Below are 14,976 nucleotides of genomic sequence, written 5' to 3'. Positions count from 1 at the left end.
GCTGCAAATGACATTATTTCATTCTTTTTTATGGCTGAGTAATATTCCATTGTACCACATCTTTTTATCCATTCATCTGTTGATGGACATTTAGGTTGTTTCCATGTCTTGGCTGTTGTGAGTAGTGCTGCTTTGAACATAGGGGAGCATTTATCTTTTTGAATTATAGTTTTGTCTGGATATGTGTCCAGGAGTGGAATTGCTGGATCATATGGCAACTCTATTTTTAGTTTTTTGAGGAATCTCCATACTGTTTTCCATAATGGCTGTACTAGCTTACATTTCCACCAACAGTATAGGAGGGTTCCCTTTTCTCCACACCCTCTCCAGCATTTGTTATTTGTAGACTTTTTAATAATGGCCACTCTGACCAGTGTGAGGTGGTATCTCATTCTAGTTTTGATTTGCATTTCTCCAGTAATTAGTGATGTTGAGCACCTTTTCATGTGCCTGTTGGCCATGCGTATGTCTGGTGAAATGTCTGTTTAGGTCTTCTACCCATTTTTCAATTGGGTTGTTTGTTTTTTTCTTTTTGAGTTGTATGAGCTGTTTGTATATTTTGGAAATTAAGCCCTTGTCAGTCAAATCGTTTGCAAATATTTTCTCCCATTCCACAGGTTGTTTTTTTGTTTTGTTTATGGTTTCCTTTGCTGTGTAAAAGCTTGTAAATTTGATTAGGTCCCATTTGTTTATTTTTGTTTTTATTTCTATTGCTTTGGGAGACTGACCTAAGGAAAAAAATGGTACGATTTATATCAGAGAATGTTTTGCCTGCGTCCTTTTCTAGAAGTTTTATGGTGCGATGTCTTGTATTTGAGTCTTTTAAGTCATTTTGAGTTTATTTTTGTGTTGTGTGAGAGTGTGTTCTAACTTTATTACATGCATGTGTCCAACTTTCCCAACACTACTTGCTGAAGAGACTGTCTTTTTCCTGTTGTATGTTCTTGCCTCCTTTGTTGAAGATTAATTGACTATAGGTGTGTGGGTTTATTTCTGGACTTTCTGTTCTGTTCCATTGATCCATATGTCTGTTTTTGTGCCAATACCATGCTGTTTTGATTACTGTAGTAATTGTCTGAAGTTTGGGAAGTTTAGACCTCCTGCTTTATTCTTTTTCCTCAGGATTACTTTGGCAATCCTGGGTCTTTTATGGTTCCATGTAAATTTTAGGATTATTTGTTTTAGTTCTGTGAAAAATGTCATGGGTAATTTCATAGGGATTGTGTTAAATCTGTAGATTGCTTTGGGTAGTGTGGCCATTTTAACAATATTAATTCTTCCAATCCAAGAGCATGGGATATCTTCCCATTTCTTTGAATCATCTTCAATTTCCTTTATTAATGTTTTATATGAACATGTTATTTAAATTCTTCATATAGAGTTAGAAGAAGAATCTCCAATTATAAACTGGTCCTTGGAATTGGCTACACGTTTGGACAGTCGACTGTATGCACTTTGGAACCGGACTGCAGGAGACTGCTTACTTGATTCAGTACTACAAGCTACCTGGGGCATTTATGACAAGGACTCGGTGCTTCGGAAAGCCCTGCATGACAGCCTACATGACTGTTCACATTGGTGAGCTGACATCCTTGCCTTTTTAAATCCAGGAGTGCACTGGCTGAATCATTTCCTTACAGTGGTGGGATACTTTTTGTCTGTTATATTTTCTGTGGAAGCTAGGGGGAGAAAACTTTGGTTTTCGGCACTAAGACACTTTGAACATCTCAGTGGTTTTCATATCTTTTTGCTAAGCTTTAAAATAGAAACATTTGAAGTTGGAGTGGTGGTCTTAAATACAGAAAGGTCTTTGCTCATATTTTATTTTTTGGTTTCGCCTGTTTGTTTTTTTTAGTGTGTGGCTAGTGGAAAATTTTAAACTACATGTACACTGTTTTTCGTGTCTTGGTCACAGCTCCGGTGCTCGTATTTTAAAGTAGCTTTGCTTTCGTATTTCTGTTCAACTTTAAGAGATTATATTGCTTGTGTATTACGAGTTTTTCTTCCTGAGACAGGTAGTCTTAAGACCATGTTTTATTTTGCAAATTTTCAAATCCACAGAAAAAAAAAAATCAGTGCAAGGGACCCCAGCATTTCCTTCATTGGATTGGCCAGTTGTTAATTGTTAACATTTTGCCACAGGTGCTCCATCTCTGTGTACCTAAACACTCCCCTTTGCCAGTTAGTTTTAGGCATCCTGGTGCTTTACCCTTCAGTATTTCAGCATGCATCTTTTAAGAACAAGGATATTCTCCTACCCAGCCACATCCTCATTACCACATCTAAGAAAATCAACATTGACTCAGTTATCTAGCATACTGTCCAAATCACACTGTCAGCTTGTCTCAAAAATATCCTTTATTTTAAAAACATCCAATAGTCAATCAAGTATATGACTAGTCTTGAACTGTAAATTCAGATGGTAACCTGATTGGTTAGCTAAAGAAAGAATGTGTCATTCAGAACTGATGGTTTAGACATTCGGCCCTTGTCCAGGGGAGAGGACTTTGTGCCTTTTAGTGGAGGGTGATTGCTCTGGATTGATCTGGTAGTGTGGGCAATACCATTCCTTTTGTGATGCGGATTCATCAGGCCAGGTAAGCCTGATGTCATTAAATGTTCAGTCTGTTTGACCTCTAGATTGGATTACGTGCTCATCAAACAACATCCTAATGATGATTTGGCTGTTTGTGTGGGCCTGCCCACACCGAGAGGATGAGAGTCAGAGGATGAGAGTCGTTTTGGATATTGTGGTTTTACAGGTTTGCCTTGTAGGTTTAGTTAATGTGACTCTGCCCTTGGCAAGATAGATCTGTCCTCTGGGTGTGGATGAGGTCTAGCTGCTCAGCCTGGAAACTAGATCTGGACCTTGGTAAGTCTACCATTTTACAAGTCCTTTTTAAAAGGCAGCTCTAGCCTTTCCTCTGACAGTAATATTCTGACCCTGTTATGAGGTTGAAAGTGTACTGTAAATTTCAGCAGGTGATATCTACTTTTCCTAGCTGCCAGGGCTTTAAAAAGAAAAAGACATTGGTGGCTATTAATAGTTTGGGAACTTTATGCTACCTGTTTCTCAAAGCTGGCAGTGGGTGATCTTCTGGATTGGAGTTGTCACTTATATTTGTATTAGGACTGAAATTCTGGTTTTGAGTCATTTGAAGTCTCAAAAGTCTAATGTGAAAGTAGGGAGAAAAAAAAAAAGATTGCCGTAATCTGAGGTAGAAAATGGGCTAGATGGCTATTGAGAGTGAGAAGGACCTAGGTTGTATGAGTGCAGCCACTCGTAAGTGCTGTTGTAGCAGATCGTTCGGTAGTGGAGGCCTTGGTTCTAAAAGGATGCTTCGCTGGCGTATGAACAGGCTTTCTAAAATAAAGAGTGCCTTGGTGCCACCTCCTGCAATCCCTGCCATACAGGGTCTTCACCTGATGTTTTACAGTTAAGGCATAGGAAGCTGCAAGGATTGTAGTGATCACATAGACATGCTTTTCACTATCTTGGGGTGGAGAGGGGATGAAGCTTATCAAATGGGGAGAGAGGAAGCATTGTTGCCGTAGATTCAAGGCATCAGTGATGTGGGTCAAATATATTAGCCTTACTGAATAATGATTAAATTGTTGACTGTTTTGAGTTGTGACAAGTTTGTTGACTGGGCTCTTAATATGACTATTAGAAGGTAGAATGAGAGGGCCCTGTCCTAGGTCAGCAGAGGAGCAGCCAGTATATCACTTGTGCAGTCTCCTTTTAAATCAGCTTTTTGCTAGGGTTTCCTTTGCTCATAATCCAAATCAGGTGGGATGAGACTTTTTTTAAGTCATAAAATATCTAAATGAGAACTGAGAAAGTAATTTTCTTTTATTTAAGCCCTTCCTCCTATCACTTAAAGATAGGACATTTTTTTTGTGGTGGTAGTTGTGCTCTTCTGTTGGGTGCCTATGATTTGATCCGGCTCAAGTGCTCAAGATGGAATATTGTACTTACCTTTGATTGACATGTCAATCCAAATAGAGAGCCAAATGGGAGTAGTTAATATAAATAGGGGGAAAAATCGGTGAAAAATCAGTTCTTTTAGAAATATCATCTTTGGATAACTTATTATTGTGCCTCTCTATATACATTTTTAGACCTTAATTTGTTGAGAGCAGTTTTAGTTCACAGCACAATGGAAAGGAAGGCACCGTTGTTTGCCATGTCCCCCCACACATAACTGCCCATTACGAACATCCCCCACAAAGTGGTATGTTTGTGACAAGTGATGAACCGACACTGACAATATTCTTATCACTGAAGGTCCATAGTTCACATTAGGGTTTATCTTAGTATACGTTCTGGGATTTTGGACAAATGTGTAATGACATGTGTCCACCATTATATTGATAGTATTGAACAGAGGATTACAATTATAGTGTCAGAGAGAGTATTTTCAATGCCCCAAAATCCTCTGTGCTCTGCCAGTGCATCCTTTCCTCCTGCCTAACTCTGGCAGCCACTGGTCTTTTTACTGTCTCTGTTGTTTTTGCCTTTTCCACACTGTCATGTGGTTGGAGTCATATAATATGTAGCCATTTCAGATCAGCTGCTTTCACTTCGTAATGTGCATTTAGGGCTCCTCTCTTTTTTCTTGGCTTAGATATAGCGCGTTTCTTTCGTGGCTTAGATATTAGCGCGTTTCTCTGTAACGCTGAAAAGTACGTCACTGTCTGGATGTAGCCATTTCATCCACTCTGAAGGACACTTTGCTCGCAAGTGTTGGCAGTTATGAATAAAGCTGCTGTAAACTTGCATATGCAGGGTTTTGTGTGTTCATAGATTTTCAGTTCCTTTGGGTAAACACCAAAATTCATAATAGCTGGATTATCTAATAAGAGTATGTGTTTAGTTTTGTGAGAAACTGCCCATCCATCTTCCAAGGTAGCAGTACTGTTATGCATTCCCACCAGCAATGAATGAGAATTCCTGTTGCTCCATATCCTTGCCAGCATTTGATGTTGTCAGCATTATTTCATTTAGATCATTGACATTCAAAGTGATTATTGATATAGTTGGATTCATAACTTCCATGTTTGTAACTGTTTTCTATTTGTTGCCCTGTTCTTTGTTCCTGTTTTTGTCTTTCACTCTTTTTTTTTTTTTTTTTTTTTTTTTTGGCGGTACCCGGGCTGTAAAAATATACTGCAAACTCTAGGGAAGCCACTGTTGTGGCCTGTCCCATTGCGGAGCACAGACTCAGCGGCCATGGCTCATAGGCCCAGCCGCTCCGTGACATGTGGGATCCTCCCGGACCCGGGGCACGAACCCGTGTCCCCTGCATCGGCAGGCGGACTTTCAACCACTGTGCCACCAGGGAAGCCCCTGTCTTTCATGTTTTCAGTTGAGTATTTTATGATTCTATTTCCTCTACTTTCTTAGCATATCAGTTATACTTCTTTTTTTAACTTTTATTAGTGGTTGCCCTAGAGTTTGCAGTATATTTTTACAGTTAATCCAACTCCGCTTTCAAATAAAACTGTACCACTTCATGGGTTGTGTCATTACCTCATAATAACAAAATAATCCTAATTCCTCCTTTCTGTCCCTTGTATCTTTTTTTTTTTTTTTGCGGTACATGGGCCTCTCACTGCTGTGGCCTCTCCCATTGCGGAGCACAGGCTCCAGACATGCAGGCTCAGTGGCCATGGCTCACAGGGCCAGCCACCCCGTGGTATGTGGGATCCTCCCGGACCGGGGCACGAACCCGTGTCCCCTGCATTGGCAGGCGGACTCTCAACCACTGCGCCACCAGGGAAGCCCTGTCCCTCGTATCTTTATTGTCATTCATTTCACTTATATGTAAGCATACGTAAGCGCATACCTGCACACACTCTCGCGCGTGCATACACACACAATATATATATATACATAAGTATGCATAATCAAATATATTATTATTTTGAATAAACTATTATCTGTTAGATCAATTAAGAATAAAAAATAAAAAGTTTTAATTTTATCTTCAATTTATTTCTTAATGCTCTTCCTTTTTTTATGTAGATCAAAATTTTTGATCTATGTTATTTTCCTTCTTTCTGAAGAACTTCTTTTAACATTTCTTGTGAACCGGGTCTCTGGCAACAAATTCCCTCCATTTTTGTTTGTTTGAGAAAGACTTTATTTCTCTTTTACTTTTGAAGGATAATTTCACAGGATATAGAATTCTAGGTTGGTGTTTTTTTTTTTTTTGTCTCAACTTTTAAAATATTTCACTTCATTCTCGTTTGCATGGTTTCTGAGAAGTCGGATATAATTCTTTTGTTTCTGCATAGGCAGGTGTTTTTTGGGTTTTTAAAAATAAATTTATTTATTTATTTACTTTTGGCTGCGTTGGGTCTTGGTTGCTGTGCGTGGGCTTTCTCTAGTTGTGGCGAGCGGGAGATACTCTTCATTGCATTGTGCAGGTTTCTCATTGCAGTGGCTTTTCTTGTTGTGGAGCACGAACTCTAGGCACACGGGCTTCAGTAGTTGTAGCACACGGGCTCAGTGGTTGTGACTCATGGGCTCTAGAGCTTAGGCTCAGTAGTTGTGGCGCACAGGCTTAGTTGCTCTGTGGCATGTGGGATCTTCCTGGATCAGGGCTTGAACTTGTGTTCCCTGCATTGCCAGGAGGATTCTTAACCACTACACCACCAGGGAAGTCCCAGGTAGGTGTTTTTTATACTCTGTTTTCTTTGAGGACTTTTTTCTTTAGTTTTCTGTTGTTTGAATATGATATGCCTAGGTGTAGTTTTTCTGGCATTTTTCCTTGGTGTTCTCTGAGCTTCCTGGATCTGTGGTATGGTGTCTGACATTAATTTGGTGAGATTCTCAGTCATTATTGTTTCAAATATTTCTTCTGTTACTTTCTTTTTTCTCCCTCTATTATTGACATTTGTATGTTATACCTTTTGTAGTTGTCCCATGGTTATTTGAAATTCACTTTTTTTTTTCCTATATGTATTATATTTGCTTTTTAGATTTGGAGGTTTGTATTGATGTATCTTCATGAGGTTCTTTGCTTAGCTGTATCCAGTCCACTGTAAGCCTATCAAAAATGTTCTTCATTTCTGTTGGTTTTTTTGATCTCTAGCATTTCATTTTGGCTCTTAGGATTTCCATCTCTTCTTACATTGCCCATCTGTTCTTGCATGCTCTCTTTTTCCATTAGATCCCTTAGCATATTTATTATAGTTGTTTACAGTTTTTAAATTTAAAATTTTAAAGTTTTATTCCTGTGTTTTCACCTAGGAATTTCATAGTTTTAGCTTTTACATTTAAAGTCTGTGACCCATTTTGAGCTAATTTTTATTGAAGGTGTGAGGTAAAGATCTAAAATCATCTTTTGTATGGATATCCAATTGTCCCAGTACTGTTTATTTTTTTTCCCCATTCAAATGCCTTGGTACTTTTGTCAAAAAGTATTTTACCATAAAAGTAAAAGTTTATTTCTGGACTCTCAATTTTTTCCTGTTGATGTGTATGTCTGTCCTTATGCTGACATTAGACTTTCTTGATGATTGTAGCATTGTGGTAGGTTTTGAAATCTGGAGTATAAGTCTTCCAACTTTGTACTACTTTTTTCAAGATTCTTTTTGCTATTCTGAATTCTTTGGATTTCTAGATAAATTTTAGGTTCTAGCTTCTGCAGAAAAGTCCTCTGAGATTTTGATACAGATTGCACTGAATGTGGAATTCATCCATGAATGTGGAATTGACTTTTGTTTGTTTGTTTTTTGTTGTTTTTTTTTGTTTTTGCGGTACGCGGGCCTCTCACTGTTGTGGCCTCTCCCGCTGCAGAGCGCAGGCTCAGTGGCCACGGCTCACGGGCCCAGCCGCTCCGCGGCACGTGGGATCTTCCCAGACCAGGGCACGAACCCATGTCCCCTGCATCGGCAGGCGGACTCTCAACCACTGCGCCACCAGGGAAGCCCTGGAATTGACTTTTTTAAAAAATAAATTTATTTATTTTTGGCTGCATTGGGTCTTCGTTGCTGCTCGCGGGCGGACATTCTCTAGTTGTGGCGAGCGGGGGCTACGGGCTTCATTAGTTGTGGCACGCGGGCTCTAGAGCATAGGCTCAGTAGTTGTGGTGCACGGGCTTAGTTGCTCTGCGGCATGTGGGATCTTCCTGGATCAGGGCTCAAACCCGTGTCCCCTGCATTGGCAGGCAGATTCTTAATCACTGTGCCACCAGGGAAGCCCGGAATTGACTTGTCAATGTTAAAGCCAAACTTGCTGTCCCGCTTGGCCTCGTATTCCTGGATTTGGTTTGCTTGTCTGTTCTCAGTGAGCCAGGTAGCTTGAGTGTTTAGGTCTTTGTATGGTGAACATGCTTATTTTTAAAATATATTTTTGAACACCCTTTTTCTGCAGTCTTCTTGAGTTTTGAGTGAAGTCATCATTTGATTTCTGGCAAATTTAGGTATCTCATTCATAAAACGATCCTAGGCAGCAACCAAGAAATTTCTTAACTGCAGCAACTTTCTGTGTTTCATGATATTTTTCCTCAAACTTATTAAAACAATGTATTTTGTCATTGGTGCATTGAAATATATTTCTGTGTATCTTAGGTATTTTAAAAGAGGAATATCCATATTTTATTTTTAAACATTTGGCATTGAAACTTACCTTCCTGATTTAAAAAGAAAACACCTATGGTTATCTGGCATAGAAAAGGTTTTTTTCTAATCAAACAAGAGTTAAGCCTCCGTAACATTCTTTTTTAAATCTAAAATATATTAATTTACTTTTTACAGAGCCCTGCATTAAGTTACTCTAAAGAAACGTGTGACACTAAGACATTTAATACCTTAACATTTCAACAACAGCAAAAGAATGTTTTCTGATCTTTTGATTCTTTTACCTAGAATTCAAATACATAAAAGTATTGGGGATTTCTGATAGTTCACTACATGTGAGAGGAATGTAATGTTACAAACAGGTTAAATGTCTTCAGAGGTCTTTGCTGGTTTGTTTTGTAAGACAGTGGATCACAGTTTTGAGCATAATTATATCTGGCTTTATTTAATTGTATACTTGATCTAAGGAAAAAGAATGTTTTGCTTTTAGTAATTCAGTCTACCAGTGGCCTAGTTTGATTTTTAGTCTTCATAATTTATTAGGCCAAAGTATTTAAACAGGTATTAAGCATGAAGAAGGGATTGTTCTTGTAGTTACAGTGATTTTTTATTTCGATTGTCATGTGGTAATCAAATAATTTTATTTAATGAATGAAATCTCAAGGAAGTGATTTTGATATTCTTGTAAACACATGGGCTATTTCTAGTCTGTGACCAAGTAGTGGATACTGTTCATTAATGGAGAAATGTAGTGTCTTTGATTTTTATCCAACCTCTCAGATGATTTTGAGTGTTTTTAGTTTTTATTTGTAAACCAATAGTAGACAATTGAAATCAACTGTTCTCATCACTAGTGTTCGTAGTTTTGATGAAAATTTGGTGGGTGGTGAATCAAATTATGTCTGAGGATATGTTAAAAGATGTCTGCTAGCAGAAAGGAGGCATTTTTAATTGGAAAAATATACTGCAAGCCAGGTAAAATTATTAATCTCTGCATTTGAATTGCTTAAAGACTACATTAAATAAATGACCGGAACATTAAATGAACTGTTTATAGAAAGGCTTCTTTTTTACTCTGTTGCTTTTAGGTTTTATACACGTTGGAAAGATTGGGAGTCGTGGTATTCTCAGAGCTTTGGTTTACATTTTTCCTTGAGAGAAGAACAGTGGCAAGAAGACTGGGCATTTATACTCTCTCTTGCTAGTCAGGTAAGAATGCTTCAGGGCATGTTGCTCCTATGAGAAGAGGGAGGCAGCTGGTCTAAATGCCTTGGTTTACATGAAGACCATGTTGGAGGCAGTGTGGCATGAAGGGAAGAGCGCTTGACTTGGCAGCAGGTGACTTGGGTTCTAGTGACTGCTGTTTATCAGCTCTGGGACCATAGGCAAGTCCTCGCTGCAGCACAGGGAGGGCAACATGTTTCTTATATTAAGTGATTAAAAAACTGCCCAAATAAAAGTTGTACTTGGTGATTCTAACCTCTTAAATATTTCCTCAGATTACTCTTCAGTTATATTGTCCGCTCAGGTGACTTTTTGGGATTGACATATACACGCTATTATATATAAAATAGATAGCTAATAAGGACCTACTGTGTAGCACAGGGAACTCAATACTCTGTAATGACCTATATGGGAAAAGAATCTAAAAAAGAGTGGATATAGGTATATGTATAACAATTCACTTTGCTGTGCAGCAGAAACTAACACAACATTGTAAATCAACTATACTCCAATAAAAATTTTAAAAAATAATAAATTTAAAAATTTTAAAAAATGGTGGCTTTACGCTTGTTTTACCTACCTATGGGTTAGCTCCCATTCTGTGTCCGAGGGGACACTTCCCCAAGATCTCTGTCTAGTGGTGGGTGCTGATGCTGAGCTGTCAGGCCCCTGAGGATCAAGTTGTGATCTTCACAAGGCTCCCCAGGTGAGGAGCCTCCCGTCCACGTGACGTAGGCCAAGGAGAAGGTGCCGTGGACAGGAATGATTAACTAACTTGGGAATGAACTTTTATAGATGTATTGTGTAGGGCTGTCCCTCACACTCATGCTAGTTTTATTTTATGAAGCATATTAATATACTTAACTATAAACTTCAAATATATGCACAACAAACCACTTCTTTTCTTTGCAGAATGCATCATAATTCATTAGTACCCTCTGAGGGAAGTACCTTCTGTCTCTGGGCCATTTGGGCAGGGTTCACAGTGACTGTTTTATATCTGACACATGTACCTCCTGTAAAGGTGCTGTCAGAATCGTTATGGGGGGAAGGGAGACCTGTTGCATATTCTTGCCTTAGGTGATGCAGCCATTTGCAGCCATTTATGTTTGTGTGAAATAACGAAGTTCTTTTTACTTCGGGTGGACCTTGTTGTGGGTAGTACTATCACAAGTAACTTAACCAGAAGGCAGTTACATAAACAAAGCTTCCTTTGCTGTGTCTGAATCTCTTGTTTCTGAAATCAGTATTTAAACAAATCTGTTCAGTTCCTGAGTTTGGATAATGAAGGATACCTGTACATAAACTTTGCAGATTTCTTTTATTGGACTTTGCTATTTGAGGAATCAAACTCTTTAGTTGGACAGTAGTATTACTATTTTTTAAATGAATTGAGATAGTGTAATAATGAAGGAGGGTAGCATTGTGTTATACACATCAGTTTTCCGGGGTGGTAATAAATGTTTTAAAGAGAATTTGCTTTCTTTTATTTTGTTCTGTACAGCCTGGAGCAAGTTTGGAACAGACCCACATTTTTGTACTTGCACATATTCTTAGACGACCAATTATAGTTTATGGAGTAAAATATTATAAAAGTTTCCGGGGAGAAACTTTGGGATATACTCGGTTTCAAGGTAAGCCATTACCATGAGTATTTTGGAGCTTTCTTGTTTATTATTTTAATGCACATTGCAGTCACATCCTGAAAATCTCATTGTGACTTTCTTCCCTCTTTCCAGGTGTGTATTTGCCTTTGTTGTGGGAACAGAGTTTTTGTTGGAAAAGTCCGATTGCTCTGGGCTATACAAGGGGCCACTTCTCTGCTTTGGTTGCCATGGAAAATGATGGCTATGGTAACCGAGGTGCTGGTGCTAACCTGAACACCGATGACGATGTCACCATTACATTTCTCCCTCTGGTTGACAGTGAAAGGAAGTTACTCCATGTGCACTTCCTTTCTGCTCAGGAGGTAAGAAGCCTGTTTCTTGTATTAATTACTTAAAGTAACAGCACTGTACCAGAACCCAGCCTAGTGTGTCTTTCAGGTGTGGTATTATCTGTACTACCACTTAACAATTTTGAACTAGGTCGTAGTAATTGTCACTTTCTGTAAATCCTGGTCAGACAGACTTTGAAATTTATCTTTTCAGAATTGCTGTGTAGGATGTGTTCTGCAGAGATAAAGCAGTGAAGACCAAAGTCCTAGCCCTCAGGTAGTGCTGAGTGCTGAGGAGATAAAGTAAAAAGATGGGGTGAGGGGGAAAGCGGGGGATGAGGGGGCCACCGGGGGCCCAAGGTAAGGAAGGCATCACTGAGGAGGTGACGCCTGAATTGAGACCTGAAAGAGGAAGGAGTCTTGCAGAATCTGGGGGAAGAGAGTTGTAGGTAGAGGGAAGTTCAAGCCAGTGTGGTTTGTGGGGATTGGGCAAGCGGGGAGAGACGAGGCTGAGAGGTTAAGGGGTGGCATGGGGTCGTCAATGGTCTTTTAAATCTTTGGCTTTATTCTGGGTAAGCTGGGGAGCCAACAGCCAGTTTGCCCAGAAGAGGAATACTGGCAACTCGGTTGAGACTCGATACCTGGGCAGTGGTGGGAAGAGGAGCAGGTGGGAGGTCACTGGAGTTGCGGGGGAGCGGGTGGTGCACGCCAGGCAGGGGAGGTGGCGAGAATGTGTAAAAGAGCGCTCTCAGCCCAAATTCTTATAAAATTATCGGTCCTTTATTTCATATACTAGTAATAATTATAAACTTTTTATAACCATGATATTAAGAAAAAAGTTCAGATAATTTTTGTAACTTGAGCCTATATACATAACTTTCTGAGTAAACCTACCTTGTTCTGTTTGAAGCTGCAACTTTCTCTTTCTAGCTTTTTCTTTATAACATTTGCTTTTTGCTATTATATCAAACAAATTAACTTATTACTAGGCTATTCTTCCCTCTAGGTTTTTCTTTGAATTTTCCCATTGATGTTTTTTTCTATTTAACCATAGGAAACTGGGTTTTAAACATAAAATTGGTGAGAGGTGGAAACCATGTTGAAACACTTCCTTGCTCTGGGCTTTTTCATTAATCGTACCAGCTGTAGATTTCTGTTAAATTTTTCCTGTCAAGTCTCTGATCTGTTGTATTGTTTTCCCTCCTCTTCACGTTCCTCTAAAAGCTAGGTAATGAGGAACAGCAAGAAAAGCTGCTCAGGGAGTGGCTGGACTGCTGTGTGACTGAGGGAGGAGTTCTCGTGGCCATGCAGAAGAGCTCTCGGCGGCGAAATCACCCTCTGGTCACGCAAATGGTAGAAAAATGGCTTGACCGCTACCGACAGATCCGGCCTTGTACATCCCTGTCTGATGGGGAGGAAGACGAAGATGATGAAGATGAATGAAAATAATCAAAGAGCAGAAGAGCAAGGTACCAGCTCTGTGGTGACCTCCACGCTGCTGCGGTGCTCCAGGCAGAGTGCACGGCATGGAATGAAGCAGATCTGGCAGGATCTGCTTGGAAGGGTTTTTCTGATCCACACCCAGTGGAGATGATGCATCTGCTGTGAGGAGACAGAACTTTGGACTACAGTTTGTAAAAAATGAATTTTATTAAGACAGAACTTTTTTCCTTTCAAATTGTAAATCTGTCTATAAATGTAACGCATGTGGTTGTGTAAGAAGTTGTGTAATAGGAAAAGTTGTACCAGCATCTTCATATTATTGAGAAGTTTTTTCCAGCATGGGCACCTCCAAAAGCACATGGCAGATCACTCTTTGTTCCTTTGAGATAATTCTTGTTTAAGTAGAACCTTGCATTCTACTTGCATCTTAAAAGATCCGTTTTACATTATGTCTCACTAGAGCTCATTAGAGATTTGGAAACTTTTTGTACAAATTACCCACAGCAAAACATAAAAACAAGCTTTTATTTTTATTAATAATTTAGTTCCTGTTGTGCCCAATAAAATAAAATGAAATCTTTAAGGAACAAACTGTAAAAGTAAGGATTTTTTATTGAGTGAACTTTGCATAGACATCGTTCCCTTGTTTTGGAAAGGGTTTTGGTTTCTATTGTTTTGTCTTTTTAAAAGTTTCTGATATGCCCCTTTTCAGTGTTTAGGTATTTATTTGTTTGGAAGAGTGCCCTTAAGATGGGGCTTCTTCTGCCACACTCTGGGCAGCAGTCTCTTTGTGAATAGTTATTCGGTGGATGTAAGTGAGGGAAGTGCTGGCGGGGGAGTGCTCGGGGGAGCCGGCCCATTCATATGTAAACTGAATGAATCGTGTGAAATTCTCCCACTTGACTCTGTTGACAATGTTATACTCTCCCAGGTTGCCATGCATAGAGTCTGTGGATTCTTAACTGTCCTTTATCATCAACTCTGCTTTAAGCAAATTGTGTTAGAAAGGCATGCCTTTGCTTGGGCTAATTGGGAATATCAGTTCAGTATAGAATAAAGATTTAAGAACGCAGTAAGGTGGTAAATGCATTGTATAATGAATTTCTCAGTGAGTAGTCTGAGAATTTTTGCATGTTGGTTAATTGTGGCCATTCTTATTTAAAGTTAAGACTATAATCTTAGGTAGGAAAACTTTCTACAAAAAGTATTATTTGACCACTTCAGGTATACATTCGAAACTGGGTAAAAATTTCAGACCTATCTCAGGAACACAAAAAGACTTAGTGTCCTGGTAAGCACTTTGTAGACTATTGATGTGGCAAGGAATTTGGCAAGAAGCCCTACACACACACACACACACACACACACACACACACACACACACACTTTTCCTTCTCTTTGATGAAAAGGCTGTGAAAACCTTGAAATATTTACTTCTTGTTTTCTTAGTTCTGTTTAGATGCTATTGAAATGTGCACAACCTCAGATTTGATGCTGGAATACTAAAAATAGAAAATTACCTATGAGATGTCATCTCTTTAGTTCTTTCTTCCCTCTGAACACTCCTTGAAACATGTTCCCAGGATGATCGCTTTTGCTGCATGCTAGAACTTGCAGGAAAAATATTTGCAATTTGATTCCATATGAATGAATTTTGATGTAATAATGGTGTATGTTACTGTTTCAAATGGTTAATGTTTTCTTAGAAATTGACTCTATGGTTTGCTTTCATTTTGGACAGAATTAAGTTTTTAGAAGGCTGCCATTCTAATTACATAGCACAG

The 14,976-nt window shown here is 39.0% G+C and overlaps 1 protein-coding gene across 2 annotated transcripts in view; it reads left to right on the top strand.

The window, feature by feature from the left end:
• Positions 1-13,791, top strand: part of ZRANB1 (zinc finger RANBP2-type containing 1) — a 44,732-nt gene extending 30,941 nt beyond the window's left edge. For both annotated transcript variants that reach the window (XM_007468728.1, XM_007468727.1), the window contains 5 exons: positions 1,380-1,578; positions 9,678-9,798; positions 11,318-11,447; positions 11,553-11,782; positions 12,974-13,791. In XM_007468728.1, coding sequence (XP_007468790.1) covers positions 1,380-1,578; positions 9,678-9,798; positions 11,318-11,447; positions 11,553-11,782; positions 12,974-13,192 — 899 coding nt within the window. In that variant the 3' untranslated portion in view covers positions 13,193-13,791. The remainder of the gene's footprint in view (positions 1-1,379; positions 1,579-9,677; positions 9,799-11,317; positions 11,448-11,552; positions 11,783-12,973) is intronic.
• Positions 13,792-14,976: the final 1,185 nt, after the last annotated feature.

The sequence above is a fragment of the Lipotes vexillifer genome, unplaced genomic scaffold (genome assembly GCF_000442215.2).
Source record: "Lipotes vexillifer unplaced genomic scaffold, Lipotes_vexillifer_v1.1 scaffold741, whole genome shotgun sequence".
Taxonomy (NCBI): domain Eukaryota; kingdom Metazoa; phylum Chordata; class Mammalia; order Artiodactyla; family Lipotidae; genus Lipotes; species Lipotes vexillifer.
The sequence above is the reverse complement of the archived record's forward strand: the minus strand, read 5'-3'. Positions and strand labels throughout refer to the sequence as shown.